This window comes from Zootoca vivipara, chromosome 6 (genome assembly GCF_963506605.1).
Source record: "Zootoca vivipara chromosome 6, rZooViv1.1, whole genome shotgun sequence".
Lineage (NCBI taxonomy): Eukaryota > Metazoa > Chordata > Lepidosauria > Squamata > Lacertidae > Zootoca > Zootoca vivipara.
In genome coordinates, this window is record NC_083281.1 from 71,377,705 (window position 1) to 71,397,853 (window position 20,149).

At 45.7% G+C, this 20,149-nt stretch overlaps 1 protein-coding gene across 1 annotated transcript in view; it reads right to left on the reverse strand.

Annotated features, from left to right (window-relative positions):
- LOC118086802 (neural-cadherin-like) overlaps positions 1-1,103 on the reverse strand; it is a 67,249-nt gene extending 66,146 nt beyond the window's left edge. Inside the window, exon 1 of the mRNA XM_060276466.1 lies at positions 1,073-1,103. Coding sequence (XP_060132449.1) covers positions 1,073-1,103 — 31 coding nt within the window. The remainder of the gene's footprint in view (positions 1-1,072) is intronic.
- Positions 1,104-20,149: the final 19,046 nt, after the last annotated feature.

Below are 20,149 nucleotides of genomic sequence, written 5' to 3' on the forward strand. Positions count from 1 at the left end.
TTTTTTGGGGGGGGGAGTAGGCTGCATGCCAAGACCCTTCTAACCCCTGGATCCAGCAAGTGTTTAAATATAAGCCAGGCTAGCTTCCTGAGGGGGTGATCACCTGGGTCATGGGCCAGTAAGTGGAACAAAGGAATAGGCTTGAGACTGGAAAATGGGTGGGACCCCTTAGGCAGAAGGACAAATCCAGAGCTGAAATTTGCAGTGATGCGAGTCAAAAGAAAAGCAGGAAGCTGGAGAGAGAATCGGACCAATGCTTGGTTTCTGTCTGAATCCAAGGCTAAAGCTCTCTCTTTTGCAGTTTTCACATCTCTTCACATGTAGGTCATCTATCAAAGCATATACTATATTTTTCACTTGTTTGGTTAGCTTGTGTGACCTAACAACTGTTCGGTCGACTTTGGAGAGTTTCCTGCCATCTGTGCACAAGAAACTCATACCCTCTAATATTCCTCAGATCGAAATAGGGACTTTTCTCACTGACCCACCACTGACCCTTCTCGGCCCCACATTTTTTGTGTCTTTCCTCCCCCCTCTAGCATTTCCTGTCGGAAGAAGAGTGAGTGCCACCAGTACCACAACAACGGGACACAGCACACACACACCCTCCACCATCCTGAGAAATCTCCTTAATCCCATTATTATTTAATTTTCTTCTTTGGGAGCTTTATAAAAAGAAACACACACACACACACACACACACACACCAATAAATGAATTTTAGAAAAAAGATAAGATTAGACACAGAACCACAAAACCTATATATACTGTATATATAAAAATCAGGACTCCTTGCACTTTGCATCCACCAAGAGCCTTTAAGAGCAGCAGAAGCTGCTGGCCCTTTTCCCGCTCACTCTGATCTCTGTGGTGTCTCCTCGCTTGTGCGAAGAATCCATGGCAGTTTCTGCTGCTGCTGTGGAGATGGCCCCAACTGGGCTGGTGTACATTGTAAAGGAATTCTGGATGATTACGGCTGGTGTGTGGAGCACTGCGGTGTGTGGGGAAGCCCATTTGCGCCCTCCACAAGGGGGCCGTAATGTCTCAATTGGCCCTCGAGTTGAACAGAGACCTGCTAAAACGGCCTCCGCATCTGTTGCCATCTTGAATTATTTCTCAGCACGCTTGAAGTCTGCCGTTGCAGGAAACGTTCGAAATCTGGGGGCGCGATCTCTGCTGCTGCGTTCCGGACAAATGGTGTGCAATTGCAAGCATCCTATACAGAAAGAAGCACACTCTCGGCGCACTGAAAAGAACACCCCGCTCACTCATACGGAGTGCTCTAAATATAAACCTTTGTCAGATACCCTTTTATCTCGTAAACAGTATAATCTTCTTGTGGTACTCTTAATATCCCTGAAGCACCTCTAGAACAAGCAGTATAATACACTTGCTTTCCTTCTCAACTACCTTCCTGGTGCCGTGTTGGGGGGAGAAAAAGAACCTATGTGGCTGGGAAGTGTATTTTTCGTATATAGGAGTTTTACCCTTTACAGTAGATTTCCAGTGATACCATTAGAGTAGGACTTTGGAGAGGGTCAAAAATAATAATCATAACAGGGCATTTTGAAGTGCAGTAACACATAACCGTCTAAAAGGGTTATGTGCACTGAGAGACAGTGTGGTGTAGTGGTTAGAGGGAGAGACCCCCACTCAGCCAAGAAGCTCACTGGGTGACCTTGGGCCAGCCACTGTCTCTCAGCCTAACCTACTTCACAGGGTTGTTGTGACGACAAAATGGAGAGAGGGAAAAACATGTACGCCACCTTGAGCACTATGGAAGAAATGTAACAGGTGTAATAAATGAAGAGACAGGACAATGGAATCAAAAGTCTAAAACTAATTTCACCCACTGAATATCTCTGTTTGTCCTTCTGTTTACCCATCAGGGATCTGTACAATGTGCCACACGGTAAGAGGTCTGTCGGGATGTCTCACGACAAGGTAGCAAGTTTAGCATGTACTATCATAATCTGAGGTCTATAAACAACCAGTAAGTGGATTTCAGTTAGGAAAATTCCCTGGCACAGTGATTAACTATGCCAAGTTTCTGAGCATAGACTCCAAAGCATTAACCTTTTATAACCTTTAAGTACTTTCTGTCCTTTCTAAAAATAAGAGTGGAATCCTCAACCACCCACCACCCCACACCAGCAGCTACAGAGCTGAGTGAGGTTATGTCCATTGCACCACAATGAAACTGGTTTGTTTTTTTTACAAGTGTGAAGGTTAAACTTTGTTCAGACCGCAAAATCCATTTTAATCATTTTCCGTGGGGGGGGGGGGACTAGTACAAAGTTGGTCCAGCCATGCAAGAAAGCTCCATCCACTTTTGCACTACTCCACTCCTATGCAAGTGTAAATTTTGCTCCTGCAGCTTGTGAGCAGAGGCAGCCCATGTGGTTTCTTCCTGGTGTTTTGTACTACAGCTTGTGTGCGGGTCCTGCTGACAGGTTTTGTTGGGTTTATTGAATAATCAAAGTTGCTTTTGAGCCGGTCTAATGTCAATACTGTCTGTTTAAGAAAAACAGGTGCCGGTAATTTCTGTTTAATTGCTCACAGGCGTGGGCTCTACTCCATGTATATAAGGCTCTCTTGGAAAGCATTTTGTGCGGTAGTTGTGTGGGAGTATGGTGGGAGGTTTGGAGAGGTTGGAAGGGTTGGAATGGGGGTATGTAAGTTGCTGGGAGAGAGAGCGTTTATCTTTAGTTTAAAGTCTCTTCTGAGTCAGTTTGTTTTTCTGTTAGAGAAAGCCAACCTTTTGTTTTTCTTCTGTATACTTTAAATCAGGCACCCCCAAACTGCGGCCCTCCAGATGTTTTGGCCTACAACTCCCATGATCCCTAGCTAACAGCACCAGTGGTCAGGGATGATGGGAATTGTAGTCCAAAACATCTGGAGGGCCGAAGTTTGGGGGTGCCTGCTTTAAATGGTATATTGCTAGCCAGAGGTTTCATGCTAGGTTGGTCTTTAAACTCTTGGTGGTGTCTTTTAGACGTCAAGTTCTGTTTGCGTATTTTGTTTTTCTATAAACTCTGTGTGAAGCGTACTTTGAAGGGCCACTGGGAAACTGGGTTATATGATTTATGTTAGCACTCTTAATAGCCAGCGTTCCCCAACATTATTTCATAATAGGTTTCCCCAAAGGCATCTGGTTGGCCGCTGTGAGAACAGGATGCTGAACTGGATGAGCAATTGGTCTGATCCAGCAGACCTCTTCTTACGTTCTTAAGATGGTTTAACAAAATTGATGGGATGGCATCACCAGGCCCAATTCACATTGCTGTTTTGGGCGTTTAAAGGCTTTCATATGTCGTTGGACTAGTGTGCTGGAAGAACCCTATCTCTTACCCATACATTGAGATCTTCAGTTGAAGGCCCCACTACCACCTGAGGTTAGCCCAGGTTGTACTCCAAGTCTGTGTAAATAAATGCTATTTTATCTGCATTTACCTTGGCGTTAATTGATCATTGCTAATTCCCTCCCTATAAGCAAGAGTGTACTGGCACTGAGTAATTGGCAATAAATATAGAGTGCAATCATCATTCTGGCAAAACTTTCTGCAGATCAAGCTCAAAAAAAACCAAAAACAACTCTTCTCCGTGAATACATGTGCAAATAAGAAGAAAGGAAATCCTGGGAGCCTTCTCAGTGACAGCCCAGATGTGGAATGCACTACCCAGAAAGGTTCAGTTTCATGTCCTTTTTTCATCAGGCAAAAGCCTTAAAAATATAATTTTAGATGCATTTTGAAGACTGCTGTTTTATTCTGCTTTTACAATTGTGTGACTTCCCCCCTTTTTTGTTGTTGTTTTTACATTTTTGTCTTTTTGTAAACCATCCTGGGAATACGATTGAAGGGCGGCATGAAAACATTTATAAATTAATAAATAGCCTCTCCATTTATTTCAGCAGAGAGCGTGCTGAGGAGGTGGCCACATGCCGGAAAAGGGCCGGTGGGCAGCAGCAAAACATCAGCCTACCTAAGAAAATCCTCTTGCTCCACGTTTTTCTCCTGAAATCAATGGACACTGTAGACCCCTTCAGGAATTACATACAGTGGTGCCTTGACTTAGGAATTTAATCTGTTCCGAAGGCACCTTTGTAGGTCGAAAAAATTGTAAGTCGAAAAGCACCATTGGAAACGCAATTCCCCATAGGAATGCATTGGAAACGGAAAAATTCGTAAGTCGAAGCAACCCCATCTAAAAATCCGTAAGTCGAAGCAACCCCATCTAAAAATTCGTAAGTCAAAAAAACCTCCGCGGTTTCCGTTCGGATGTCGAGAAATTCATAAGCGTGCGGCCATTTCCCCCATTCGCAAGTCAAAAAATTCGGTTGTCAAGTCGTTCGTAAGTCGAGGTAAAACTGTACTCCTTAAGCAAACACTTGTGGGGGTGAGTACGGTTGTGTAAGCTCCAGCCTCCATCACTCACCCACCCACCCACCCACCCCCCACACCTTTCCAGTCAGCCTTGCAACAGGCCTGCACAAGTTGGAGGGTGATCTTCTGAGCCAGGGAGCCCCCACTTGCATGTTTTTAAAACTTGGGGGGGTTATGACATTATAGGTAGTCTTCATGAGCCCAGGAGGGGACCCTACCACTTCGAAAAGTCACCCCCTAATTCACAGAAGACAGCAACAGGGGTTGGAGCTATTTATGCATTTATAATAATTATTATTATTATTCATGCATTTAATTTATACCCCACCCTTCCTCCCGATGGAGACCAGAGCAGCAGACAGATACAGTTTAAAAACAAGAACGTTCTGAAAGAGTTAGAACATTCTAAAAACAATGACAGCTAAAAAAACAGTCTCCCATCCAGTGATCTTGGGGCTGCCAGGAACAGTCTTCTTCAGCCCCCAAATGCCTGGGTAAAGAAAAATGTTTTCATTTTTTTCCTGAAAGTTAATAATGTTGGGGACAGGCACATCACACTAGGGCAGGGATTCTACAAAACAGGGGAGCCACCACTGAAAAGACCCTGTCCTGGGTCAGCGGTAACTGGGCGGCCCCTGGGGGTGGCCCCACCACCAACAAGGTCTCACCTGTTCGTGAGGGTTCACTGTGGTTGGTACTGAGGAAGGCACTATTTCAGTTATTTGGGTCCCAAGCCATTTAGGACTTTGTATGCTAGCACCTATACCTTGGGCCTGGCAGTTCACTGGCAGCCAGTACAGGGCTTTCAGGACCAATGGCACAAGGTCCCTTCATGCTGCCCCTCTTAGCAACCTAGTAACTGCACTCTGCACTAGCTGCTGCCGCTGGACTGTCTTCAAGGGCACCCCCGTATAGAGCACATTACAGTAGTCCAAGCAAAAAAAAAAATTAACTAGGAGCATGGACAATTGAGGCCAGGCTATCCCGGTCCAGAAATGGCCTCAGCTAGCCCCCTTGTCCTCACTGCCTCCCTTGTATGTTTGCTTAACATGCCTCCATTAGTTTCAATAAGCAGATTGCAAACTGTGCACAGAGGGGAACAAATTATTGAGGATTTGCGAGCAATTTGGAGGGTGGGGAAGTCTCTGCAAAGCTCCTCAAGGTCTTGCAAGCTTTTCACGGAGCCTGCTCCCAAATCGCTGGCAGTTTTCAAAGTGAAGGGACAAGGCTGTTCTCCTTTTCCTAACACACAGTTTGCTGGCCTGTAAATCTGTGCTTTTAAATTGGCCAGCAGGCCATCCTGTCCCTCGTAAACCGAGGCACAATCACACTACACTCTTAAACCTGCTTATTTATTGCAATTGTTTATATATCCAGCCTTTCAGGATACGGATTTCTTCCAAGACAGCTTGCAAAAAAACAGTACACTACCATAGCTGCCAAGTTTTCCCTTTTCTCGCGAGGAAGCCAATTCAGCATAAGGGAAAATCCCTTTAAAAAAGGGATAACTTGGCAGCTATGCACTACATTTAAGACCACAAAAAAAGCATTATAACAAATATACATAGCTGCCAAGTTTTCCCTTTTCTCGCGAGGAAGCCTATTCAGCATAAGGGGAAATCCCTTTAAAAAGGGGATAACTTGGCAGCTATGAATATATAAATAAAATATTAAAGTGCCAAAGAAAAAAGTCATCACTGCCTTTCCCACAGGGCTGTTGGTGGTAGCATGGCTGGAGAAAACTACAGTGCCCAAGATTCTTTGGCTGGAGTGTTTTAAATGTATGGTGTATATGGAATTCCTCCCACCCTCCCCTATGTGGCAATGCTGAAGTGAGAAGCCTTTTAAAGAAGATCAAGCCAGATGGGTGCAGGATATGAACACCCTTCACACACTTGCAGATGTGCAGCTCTTTAATGAGAGATATGGTGTTACATCTGCCCATTTTATTGCATGAAAATTTATCTTCGATTGCATCAGTTGGAATGGGAAAATTGGGACATTGAAACTATGTACGCAAACATGTAGATAAAAAGGCAAAGGACCCCTGGACGGTTAAGTCCAGTCAAAGGCGACTTGGGGTTGCGGCTCTCATCTTGCTTTCAGGCCGAGGGAGATGGCTTTTGTCCACAGACAGCTTTCCGGGTCATGTGGCCAGCATGACTAAACCACTTCTGGCACAACAGAAAACAGAGTGCACAGAAATGCCATTTACCTTCCAGCCGCAGCAGTACCTATTTATCTACTTGCACTGGCATGCTTTAGAACTGCTGGGTTGGCAGGAGCTGGGACAGAGCAATGGGAGCTCACCCCATTGCGGGGATTCGAACCGCCTACCTTCTGATCAGCAAGCCCAAGAGGCTCAGTGGTTTAGACCACAGCACCACCCACATCCCTATGCAAACATGTAGAACACGCTAGCTAGAGACTCCTCAGTTGGCTGGCCCCTGCACCTAGAAAAGACTACGGCCACTTGCAAATACAGCCCCACTTCCCACAAACTATAACGGTGGCGTCTCTGACTTTCTCCTGAACCACCCGCCGCAGCTAAAAGAGTTGCAGTGCAGAGATTTAGACAGGGCTGCACATTTCTGTGCCGTGGCCTACAAACACGACCAGACAAGTTGTGGAAACAAATCTCACAGCGCCTGGCAAAGCATAAGCCGACATGGGCTTGCCAGAGGACTGAGGAAGCGATGAAGGGACTGACACGGACAATAATGTATAATGCATGCAGGCGAGGGCATGTGGAGGGATTTCCAAGCCACCCTTGCAGGGGAGAGAGGCTGCCTTACATTAAGCAGCACCAGCAGCTGTTCTGAAGGGTGTTCTCCGTTCATGCTGGTTAATTCAATTTGTGCTCTCAAATAATTAAAGCTCTTAAAAAAAAGAAGAAAAACTGCAGGGAAATCCTTAGAGACATCTGAGTTTGTGTGCAAAACTGGCCACTGCATCAGGTATAAAGGTGGAAAGCTGACCACGTCCAAATTAATTATTTGATTATTTGGTTAATTGGAACCAATGATTGAAAGAACGATCTTCCTCTCCGCACACAGGGGTCTGAAGCTGAAAGACAGAAAATGTAGCCTGCTTGCAGTCCCAAAGCATCTAACGGGAGAATGCCTTCTGCTCACTTTCTCCAAGATTTGGGAAGAGCTTGATAACATTCCAGAAACACAACTGGTAACTTCCTCTGGCGCTCCTTGTATCACATCACTACTGTTGTGAGCTCTGGCCTTCCGCCAAAGTCCACATCATTTTACTTGGGGGAGGGGAGGGGAGGAGTGGCCAGCATCCATTCCACACTGGGGTTCTTAAGCCAGCCCTGATATGCACAAACCATGTTGATATTGGGCGTGTGTGTGTGGAAATACATGCACAAGAGTAGCAAGGAAGAGAGCAGCAACTAGAAGTCTTGTTGGTAAAAGGATCCCCTGCAATAAGTGTTAAACAGGAGGTGTGTGGAAATGTACCCCAACATTATACAGTGGAACCTCGGGTTGCGGACATAATCCATGACAGGGGCATGTCCGCAACCCGCAGTGTTCATAACCTGTGCCGCCGCATCTGTGCACACGCATGACGCGATATGGCACTTCCGTGCATGCATGAAGCGCAATTTAGCACTTCTGCGCATGCGCAAGCGGCGGAACCTGGAAGTAACCCTTTCTGGTACTTCCAGGTTTCTCGCAGTCCGCAGTCCGCAACCTGAAAACACATAACCCGAAGCGTTTGTAACCCAAGGTACCACTGTATATTGACATTGCTCTGAACACACAATTCCCCTCTTGAAAACCCTACTCTCACTTCCTGTCTCCTCTTGGGCTCAGCACACACTCCTCATTCTCACCTTCAAAACCATCCACAGTCTTGTTGCGCGCGCGCGCACACACACACACACACACACACACACACCCCTTGTATCCCAATGCAAAGAGGGACATCAGAAGCCGCTTCATGTCTTTTCTATCACATACTACCTGATCCTATCCTTTTATCTTTTTTTTCCATTTTGATTTCATGTGTTTCTGTCTTGTTTTGCATTTAAATCCTGTTTATAATTTATTGCTGTAAGTTACTCGTGGAAACAAAGAATCACAAAGTTGGGAAGGTACCCCCAAGGGTCATCTAGTCCAGCCCCTTGCAATGCAGGAGTCTCAACTTAATAATCCCTGGCAGATGCTCATCCAACCATTGCTTAAAAACCTCCAATGAAGGAAAGTAGTCCATTCCCCCATCCAACAGCTCTTACTGTCAGAAAGTTCCTCCTAGGGAACTTTATGTTATGGGGCAGAATACAAAGTTCATTAATAAACAGATTAAATAAACTGGAGGTGCCTGGGATTGCATCTGCATCCTTCTGCATGCAAAGCAGGTGCTCTACCACTGCTCATGGCCTTGCCTTATTCAGCTCCACCTCCCAAAGGTCTCCACTTCCTTCAAACAGCTCCACTCTTCCTCATTTCTCACCTGTGTGATGCCATCTCACTCCTTCACTTGCTCCATTTCTCACCTTTTCCAAGATGTGCAAACTTAGCCTCCATAACATCCTCCAATTTTCCCCAACATCTGTTGCCCTTTGGATGTGGTTTGACTACAACTCTCATCAACCCTGCTCACTGGTTGAAGCTGATGGGAGTTGTGGTCCAGAACATCTGGCACCAGGTTGGGGGAGACTGCCCTAATCTAGCTAAACATATGAAGTACGTGCATATGAATTGAATTGGCATTTGACCTCTGTTTTCTCTGGCCACCATCTCCTTTGGTTCCCTCCGCTGTGTTGATTCATACATTGCAAGCAAACCGAGGGAAAGGCCTCTCCTCTTTGACACTATGCAGTGCTGGTGCTCTAACAGCAAAAAAACTACTTTAATAAAAGCAGTAGTAGCAATAATACTAGCCATGGAGGTCGCACTGCTGGTTCCACAAGCACCTTCTGTTCCCATTGCAGACCAGCCAGAGAAGAGCAAAGAGCAAAAAAGGTTCAGCAATGGTGAGGACTGCTGGGGCTAGCGATTGACTGGAAACAGATCCATCCACCCTGCTCAAAAGTCTTTGTGTGTGCAAGCCCTAGGGCTGGGCAATAGGACCAGTTTGAAGTCCATATCGCAATACGAGTTTCATAATTTTTGACCTGGCAATATATCACAAATCATGAGGGGTGTGAGTGTGTGCTATGCAAAAGATCCCAATGCGGGAAATACCATGAGGCCAGCCAATGCCTCTGCATGCAACGCTTCATCCTTATTTCAGACATTGTGATATATCAGTATATCGCGATATTTAGCTGGTGGTATATCATGATGTTGAAAACCAGAAATTGCCCAGCCCTAGCAAGCCCTGTCCTGCCCACCTAGCAGTTCGAAAGCACATCAAAGTGCAAGTAGATAAATAGGGACCGCTCCGGCGGGAAGGTAAACAGTGTTTCCGTGTGCTGCTCTGGTTCGCTAGAAGCAGCTTTGTCATGCTGGCCACATGACCCGGAAGCTGTCTGCGGACAAACGCCGGCTCCCTTGGCCTATAGAGCGAGATGAGTGCCACAACTCCAGAGTCATTCACGACTGGACCTGATGGTCAGGGGCCCCTTTACCTTTACCTTTTTAGCAAGCTCTGAAGGCATGCTTACCGATGGCAGTTGCTACATGATGCTAATCACACACCACAGCCTATTTTCGTTCATCTACCCACATATTGATATAGTTTATTTATTAGTGGGTTCCAAGTGCTTCAATTAGTGGGTTCCAAGTGCTAAACTCTAAATTGTATTTGTGTGTGTGTGTGTGTGAGAGAGAGAGAGAGAGAGAGAGAGAGAGAGAGAGAGAGAGAGAGAGAGAGAGAGAGAGAGAGGAGAATATGATGAAGCTCCCTCTTAGCTACCCAGCTGAGGAAGGTCAGAAGTCACCATTTGTTTGGAATTTATTCTGGTACATTGTTTTCAAGTGGCTTTTAAAGATGTCATCACTGGAGGAAAATAAGCCCCCTTTCACACTGGGGGAGAGAGGAACTTTATCAAACAAACAAGATTAAGCTTGAACCTTGAACTACAACACACAGACTTCGGGACTATGACGACAAAGTGTCAAATCAAAAAGGGTGTTTTTAGCCTACGGGGCATCATTTCCCCCCCCCCCATTCCTGCTCTCAAGGATCTTCAGGACCATGACGACTGCTAAGTTCTGCTGGCAGAAAGCTTGAGAGAGAGAAAAATGGAAATATTTTTTTAAAAAAAGAAAAAACAAGAGGAATTTGACCTTTAATTTCTGTTGCCAAAGGACAGAGATTTGTCATCTCCCACCCGCACCCGGTTTCTTTGCAACAAACAGAATGCTTGCTATGAATCTGAACGACTGGCACAAAGCATGCATGTTATGAGTTATTACTCTGGCTTGAAGGTCTATAATTATTGATGACAGCTGATCTTTCTTGTCCAAACTAATTTTGCTGCAGTGTTGGGATTCTCATACTGCTGCACAGCCTGGGTTCTGCAACAGACTCTCACCCACACAGAAAATACAGTGTCAGGTGGGAACTAGACAGGATAGTGAATGTGGCTCCTGCTGCAAGCGAACTACAGTCCTGGATCCCTACCTCACTGGTAACTTCCAGTAATATTTTGCATGACAAAATAAACCACGGAACTCTCTCCCACAAGGGAGCCATGATGGCCGCCAATGTGGGGTGGCTTTGAAAGAGGATTAGATAAATCCATGGAGGAGAGTAAGGCCATCAATGGCTACTAGCCGTGATGGCACTGCTCAGCCCCCAACATCTAGAGGCAGCAATGCTTCTGAGTATCAGTTGCTGAAAACCACAGGAAGAGAGAGTGCTGTTGTGCTCGGGTCCTGTTTGCAGGTTTCCCACTGAGGCATTTGGTCGACCACTGTGGGAACAGGATGCTGGACTAGATGAACCATTGCATGGGCGTACCCAGCGAGGGGCAGGGGGCAGCTGCCCCCCCCAGAAGCAAAACAACAACAACCGTATTTTACGGACCATAACCCACACTTTTCCCCTCCGAAAACTGAAGGGGAAAAGTCGCTGCAGGTTATGGAAATCAGGCTGTTTCTGTCCCCTCCGCGGCTGCAGCCAGCGACAGCAATGTGAGAGGGGGGAGGAGCAGCCTGAGCTGGGAGGGGGCAGACAGGAGCTCTATCCTTCCTTCATCCTTCCTTCCCCCCTCTTTCTTCCTTCCTTTTTTTTCTCTCTCTCCCCTCCCTCCCTTCTCTCTCTCTCTCTCACCCCTTCTTTCCTTCCTTCCTTCTTTCTTTCCTTCCTTCCTTCTCTCTCTCACCCACCCACCCACCCCTTCCTTCCTTCCTTCCTTCCTTCTCTCTCTCTTCCCCTCTCTTGCCCCCCCCCAGTTTTGATCCTGGGTATGCCCCTGAACCATTGGCCTGATCCAGTAGGCTCTTCTTATGCTTGAATATCACCAACACACGGCAACCATTTAAGCATAATTATATCACATCATGCACTACTCTGTGGCACTAAATCAACTTTTCCCACCCTGGCAATTGCTGCATCAGCTGTTTTAAGGGCAAGAAGAGAGAGCTGCTGCTTTCAGAAGCAGTCACATTTTCCTTGTATAGTTTCAGCCTCAGACGTACAAGTTCATCATAGAAATCTGCCTTATACCAGGTCAGATCCCAGTACAGAGCCCAGTTTTGTCTACTCTGACTGGCAGCAGCTCTCTAGGATCTGTTGCAGAGGCCTTCCCCATTACCCTGCTGCCTGGTTCTTGTAACTGGAGATGCCACAGGTTGAATCTGAGATCTTCAGTATGCATAACATTTCTATCTCCACCATTTTTTGATATCTCTTTGACATCTTCTCCAGTGTATGATTTTCAGTAAATGCATTTTCTTGCTCCTTATTAAGCTTTATGGCTTCAGAGACTCCCTGGTCCCCCATCCTTCATCAGTCAAGGCAACTCATTTTCCAAGAACAAAAAAATAGCCCTGCTGGATCAGGTGAATGGCCCATCTAGTCCAGCATCCTATCCTCACAGTGGCTAACAAGATGCCCCAATGGGAAGTCCATGAGCAAAACCCAAGCACAAGAGCAGTCGCTCGTCCTGTGGTTTCTAGAAACTGGCATGAAGCAAGTTATGAAGTAGTTTATATCTACTTTATCTCATGACAGTAGGCTACCATAGGAGTATTTATCAAGTTACAATGCACAAAAAGAGTATTTCCATACTAGCTAGACTATTTGGATTCTCCAAATCCATCATGCAAGTGTACCCAGCAGTAAGTCCAAACAAGGTTAATGAAACCTACTCTCAGGTACGTTTACACAGCATTTCAGATTAGTTCCAATCACTTTGGCAAAGCAAGTTTTTATTTGAATCACAGAGCCTAGGGCTTGCCGATCAGAAGGTCGGTGGTTCGAACCCCTGCGACGGGGTGAGCTCCCATTGCTCGGTCCCAGCTCCTGCCAACCTAGCAGTTCGAAAGCGTCTCAAAGTGCAAGTAGATAAATAGATACCGCTACAGTGGGAAGGTAAATGGCATTTCCGTGTGCTGCTCTGGTTTGCCAGAAGCGGCTTTGTCATGCTGGCCACATGACCTGGAAGCTGTACGCCGGCTCCCTCGGTCAATAACGCGTGATGAGCGCCGCAACCCCAGAGTCGGTCATGCCTGGACCTAATGGTCAGGGATCCCTTTACCTTTTTAACATGTTTAGATCACATCTTTCCTTGGACAGGCTCATGAACTCAACTCTGAGCAGTGGTTCAGTCTCTGAACCAAGGGGCAGTCAGATAGAGCAGGAGGACCAATGGCACAACCAATGGGCGTGCTGAACCCAGGCTCAGCTCCCAACCTCAGCCCATCAGCTGAGAGATCTTCAACCAGAGATCCTTGAACTGGGAGTCCCAAAGATAGCAAACCATGGACCACATTCTTCTAAGGGACCAACCCGCTGATGGGAGCCAACAGAGAGATGAACAAGTGATAAGCTCCAGGTCTGCTTCTGCAAAGCCTTCACTTCTCAGGAACAGGGTGGAATGGGGTGGGGGAGAAACACACAGGAGGAAAACATAAGGAATGGATGAGGAATCTGGGGTTCTTGAATTCCATCAACTCCATAAGGTCAGATATGATGGGAGCTGGGGTTCAACAGCAGCTGGAGAGCCACAGGTTTTCCGTCCCTGGTATAAGGGCTCAGTTGAGTCCAAAGCCAAGGGTTCCCAAACTGCAATCTGCAGATCACTAGAGTTCTGTGAACTTCAGGTGCTCCGTCACATATCTCTAAAAATGCAATCAAAAATCATACACATCTAGCACAGTGCATTACAATTTCTACAACAGGCAGAAAAACTGAGTGGTCTACCAAGACCCTCACTGAATTTCAAGTGGTTCATGGGCCAAAAAAAAAGGTGGGGAGAATCACTGCCCTCAGCATCAGAGCATTTGAGTACATTGGCTGCTTAGAACTATCCAAGGTCCTGAAACTCCTGCCTGACCTTATCTACCACCCTGGATAGATTCCCTGTAAATGGACCAACCCTCTCCACTTCCCTTGAGATCCTTTCCTAGGCCCCTGGGCTTTTTCTTGCTGTCAGATCAAGTAGCCGAAACCAGATACAGTACTAACTAACCCTCTCTCAGTCTTAAATCACTGACTCTTGGCCTCTGTGACAAGTTGCATCAACACTTGGGCCCCCTGTGTGACCAAGAGGCAGGAGAGCCACAGGAAATAGTACCGTGTTTACTCCACACCATAATGAAGCTATAAATCTACAGAGCAGTAGTTACTACAGTTTTACTACCGGAGCTAACAATGCCAAGAGCAAACAGGAACAAGAATAAATAATGTTTCTTATTAGTAGTAGGCTAATAAGAGGACCTTTAAGTAACAGGCAAGGCATGGATGAAGAGAAGCCACAGGCTTACAGTGAGTTAAGGGCAAATCAGAAAGAGTCCAGCTGCTGCATCAGACCAAGGCCTATCTAATCCAGCACCCCTGCTTCCTACAGCAGGATCCCTTTGGGAAGCACACAAGCAGGGCATGAGGGCGACAGCACTTTCCCACTGTTGCAACCCTGTGGCTGGCATTCAGAAGCCTCCAGTCTTGCAGGTAGCACATGGTCATCAGGACTAAGTGCCCTAGGCTAATTCATGCAACCTTTATACCCCACGTCATGCAGCTTGTATCAAACCAGAGTGCCCTGGGCATGCAAACCCTTGTTTGTTTGTTTGTTTGTTTATCTATTCATATCTCATCTTTCAATATAAAAACATTCTCAGGGTAGCAAACGGAATAAACCAAACAGGAAACAATAAACACAACAGTAATAAAACACCAATACATTTATAAATATAAATACTGAGCCAGGCAACAAGACGTATCTCATCAGAGTTCAAGAACAAATGTCAGCTGAGCAAAAACACTCAAGGAAAGGACGGAGCAAGGGCTATGAGGCGGTGTGGCCTAAGATGAGGGGGTGTGGCCTAAGATGAGGGGAAGTGGCTGTGAAGTCTGGGGAAGTCCCAAGAGGGTAATTCTTTCTCCACACAGCAAAGTGTCTTGGGGCCTGCTAGGAAGAAAAGGAAGAAAATAAGGGACCAGAATTCGTCCATTTCTGATAGCTTTGGCTGTTTTGTATCTAAGACAAAGGTAACGTTTTGGGAAGTTTTTTGGGGGGGGTGAGGGAATCATGACTGCAAATCAGCAACAAGTATTCCAATCATATAACTGATTAAACTCATCCAGGGTGGGGACGATGACTCTCTTTACTAGGTTAATTGCCGTTTCCACAGTCCCAGAGTTTAGAATTTGCCTCTAGGCATGTCAATGCACTATGACAAATTATTAAAGATGTTGTCTGTCTTCAAAAGCCAACGTATTTTCAGACTTCTGATTTCATTAGCCTTGTACCAGTCTAGCCTCCTCCAAAAAAAAAATTGCTATGAATGTTTCATAAAAAAGATTTCTTTTTATATATCAGGAATACTCAAAGTCATTATAAACATAAGCTTCTGTGTATCAATATAAATTAGGGGGGATGGCAGCCTCATTGATTTAATAGGGGAAAACTGACAACACAGAATATTTTACTCGAGTGAACATGTATTCATAATGAGAAACGACTAGCAGCCTCAAACGCAGCATTGCTCTGGAATGCAAAGAAACAACAAAAAAATCAGTGTGGCTCTGAAATCAGTGGTTAAAATCAGTGCGGCTTTAAAGGTTCCATCTGCCATCTTGATTCAAATGGTGCCCACTTGTATACAAACACAGACAAAAGCCTGCTCCTTGATCTCAAGAACTATCATGCAAAATTTGGTCACAATATCCTAAGAGGCATCTGAACAGACAAACAACTTTCCAAAATATACACAGCAAATAATGTCAGTCTACAAAAGCCAATGTATTTCCAGACTTCTGATTTCATTAGTCTTCTACCAGTTAAGCTTTCTACTCTCTTTTTTAATAAAAAAAATATGCTACAAGTGCTTTATAAAAGATTTTCTTTTATAAATCAGGAACACTCAAGTCACCATAAATAAAAGCTTCTGTGCATCAATATAAATTAGGGCAAAGTGACAATCTCACTGATTTTAATGGGGGGGAAACCTGACAATACAGAGTATTTTCCTTGAGTGGACATGTCTTCACAATTATAAACTATATTCCGCCTTCTTTTATTTAAGTGAGGGAAGAGGTATTGTATTACTTTGATTAAACAATAATGGCTGAGAAGTCAGGTCGATCCTGGCATTTTTAGGTCATTTCAATTGTTGTTGTTTTTATTTTAAGGATTATAAAGGCAACCTAAATCTTAAAAGTCTCCCAGTCAGCATTTCTAGCCAAATGTAACATTTACAGTACATCAACCAATTAAATAGAAGAACTTTACTTTTTTTGGTAGTATGTTATTGTCATCTGTCAACGTTCGTTCTTGCATCAACTATATGGAATAAAGAAGTTTTACGTAAAAGGTTTCCCTCAGACATCCCTGTCGAGTATATTTAATATGCATGCATAGCTGCAGTTTAGATTTTAAAATGTGATTAGTAAATGGCTCTCAGGTCTAACTATTTCATATGCTTTAACACATTTGGAAGTTGTTGTAGTGTGTGGCTCACAACGCCAAGGTCGCTGGTTTCATCCTCATTCGGCCACCTGCATATTCCTCCACTGCAGGGGGTTGGACTAGATGACTCTTGGTGGCCCTTCCAACTCTATGGTTCTATGAGTCTATGGATGTTTCCTCACTAGGCAAATGATGTTTCTTTCCACCATGATGGCTGGTAGCTACCAGCAACTCGGCAGAGCTGAGGAGTGGTGGGCTGAGACTAGAGTTATAATTACAATGGGGTGGGGGCAGAGGGAAAGATGTAAATATCTGAGAGACTGCCTCCTTCCCTACAGATCTTTGTGGGTGTTTGACAAATTCATGGAACTGAGGGTCACTGATGGCTAACGCTCGGCCTCTACAGTTGGAGCTAGCTGTGCTTCTGAATACCAGTTGCTGGAAACCACAGGGAGGAGGGGAGAGGCCTCTTGTGCTCATATCCTGCTTGCTGGTTTTGCACAGGCAACTGTTTGGCCACTGTGAGAACAGGATGCTGGATTTGATGGGCCATTGGCCTGATCCCTTAGGAGGCCATCTTGGTAGTTCCACCACCCTCAAGAGGTTCAGGTGTGTGTAACTGGGGAGAGGGCCTTCCCAGTGGCAGCCCCAAAGTTGTGGAGCTCCCTCCCCACAGGATGGGGCCTGGCAATCTCCAGCTTCTGGGGAACACTCTTTGCCCTGGCCTTTGACATGTGAGGTGTGTGTTTTGGGGACCCATCCTATTCCTGTGACTTGGTTCATCTGTTTAATACTGGATGTTAAATTTCTGTAACCCACCCTGGTATCAGCAGGTGAAGGGCAGGTAATAAACTTATGTCCCACTCCTTTCAAAAGTGGGGAGATTAAAAACAACAACAACAACTGTACAGTTGAACAAGCAAGGTCAATGCTTCTTAATAGACCAGCTGAGAGTCAGAGTCAAATAGCATGAGGAAAACTGCTTTCATGTCCAGGCAAATGATAAAACAAACAAATAAGAGTGATGCATGCGACTCACGGAAGTGGGGTAGGGGTGGGAGAAAGGACAAATACAGTATATAAGGGGAACTTTTGCTTGAATGTGAAAAGAGAGCAATCCACCAGGACTACTGCAATGAATGAGAAAGCAGGTTCTCCCCTTAAGGAGAGCATGGGTTGCGGGAGAGTTAACAAGACATTCCCTGGTCAGTAGGGGCGGGTCAGTTTGGTTGGCCACTGAGGGTTTGTTGCTGGGGAGAATGTTATGTTGCTAATTTTGCTTGACAGCCACAGCCTATATATGGGTGCAAGCAGCTTGCGCTTTCACTTTTGGGTGCTTGCAACGGATCTCCCGCCCGCCCTATATTTAGGGGTTTTTTGCTGCGCTTGACGTTGCTGTGCCTGTCATAGGGTCGTCCGTATTGATGCGAGGGCCTAGTAGGAATTTTGCCATCTGGCTGATTGGCTGGTGCCAGGTGGTTTTTGCCTACTACATAGCAAACTGTCACAACGTGTAAGGTTGGCGGTTAGGCATTGGTTCAAATTGGATGGTGGAGGGGTAAGGATTTGGCTGGGCCTGCCCCTCAAAATTGCTGCTGCCTTTAGAGGTATTCCGTTAAAGGAATCCTGGGGCTCCAGGTTTGTCCGTACCCCCACTAGGGGCTAGGACCGTGCATGAGCCTCGGGGAGCATCTGGGGGAGAGGTCATAGGGTGTGGTGCCCTGCCCCAGCCTCTCCTAGAGGGTGCTTACCTATCCTGACTTCCCCAGTATGCTAGGGGAGTCAGATCTGTCCCAGGCGGGGGACAGATGGCATGGGAACCAATGCCTAAGCAACCACTCACATTCAGTTGTATTTAAATAAAGTTGTGACCAAAATTAATGCCAAAAACCAAAACTTAATTTCTGTGTGAAGTGTGAATTATTTGGTGGGAAGTCTTGGTACCTCGGCACGCAAAGCTGCATGTGGATTCCAACAGCTACCAGTTCCTGCTCCAAAACCTTAAAAGGAAAACAATGTACACTTGTCAGCTGCAGAAATCCAGGCTGACAGTGACTGATTTTCGCTCTCAAGTCCCGTGCTCTGCTCATTCATAAAACATAAAGCCTTCCGAAGAAATAAAGGCAGGCCCTGCTCTTTTCCCGGGCAGCTTACCTTTTACTCGTCGTAGGTAAAATAATTCCACTTTGTCACGTCCCTGCTCTTTACTCTCCCATCTTGCTTTTGAAACCCGAAGTGCTTAAAAATAAACTAGAAGCTAAAAGCAAACGGGAAAATATTGCTAGACAGGAAAAACCCCAAATCCCAAACGTCTCAGAATTTAAAGGCAGCTCGCAGCGCCGAAAGTTTTCAGGCTTCAGGCAACGTTCAGTGAATCAGATACTGTGCTCATCTCCTTGCAGAGGCTCAGCTTAGAAGGGAGGGAAACAACTCACTGAAAAACTCACTGCTCATTATTTGCCCATTTAATCCAAAATCGTTACTCCCGGCAACAGGTCTCCATCACCTCCTACCCTAACCTTTTAGCTGCAGATGACTGAACCCAAGACCTTCTGGGTGGAAAGCATGTGCCCTGCCATGAAGCTTCAGCTCCTGTTCTCGGTTTACTACTGTAAAACAGGTAAGCAGGCCTATGGACTATACATAGGTCTGCCATTATGAGAAAAAAGACTCAATAAACCCTTTGGTCTGATCAAACAGGGCTTTCCTCAGGGGTCTCCTCTTTGCTTCCATCTCCACCGCCAAATGCAGCAGCAACAACCCCACCTCTGCAGATGCAGTAGAGCAACGATTCCCAAACGCACACAGCAAATGCAGGGTGGTTTCTACAACAACCCTTCAGTCCAGGCAAGGACGTGATGGTGAGGTCCAGCCAACATGGCCAGTATCCAACATGAATGGAGGATGCAGCCAAGAACACATCCTAGAATCTTCTGCAATGCTCATGGTGGGGGTTGCATGACAGATAAAAGGTAGTACCTTGGCAGGCGACTCCCTGGTAATTTAATGAGCTTTGATAGCTTAATGAGGGCGAGCTAAACCACCGTGGCTTTCTTTGCTTCTGTTAGCTGCAATGGTGGTGAACAAACTGATGGGTTATAGTTAGGAGCAGTAGCGACTTCTCCCAACCTGCTCAAGGCTGGCTTGCACGAGCAGAAAATGAAAAGGATTTGCCCATTTTTTTGTACAGTGGTACCTCGGTTTATGAACACAATTGGTTCCGGAAGTCTGTTCATAAACTGAAGCGTTCATAAACTGAAGCGAACTTTCCCATTGAAAGAAATGGAAAGTGGATTAATCTGTTCCAGATGGGTCCGCGGAGTACTCAACCTGAAGCATACATAACCCGAAGCATGGGTGTAATTGGTTCCGGAAGTCTGTTCATAAACTGAAGTGTTCATAAACTGAAGCGAACTTTCCCATTGAAAGTAAAGGAAAGTGAATTAATCCGTTCCAGATGGATCCGCGGCGTTCGTAAACCGAAAATTCGTAAACTGAGGTGTTCATAAACCAAGGTTCCCCTGTATTCGGTTACAGCAGGGTGGTCCAACACATGGCCAGAGGGCTGCATGAATTTCTCAAGGCTTTTTTTTTTTGTGGCCCTTAGCAACATTTCACACACACACACACACCACACTGCCCTTGTGTTGCCTTCCCAAAGCCAGGTAAGGAATGTGCTGGGCTTTGGGAAGGAGGCACAAACCTCTGGCAGGATCCTAGAGCC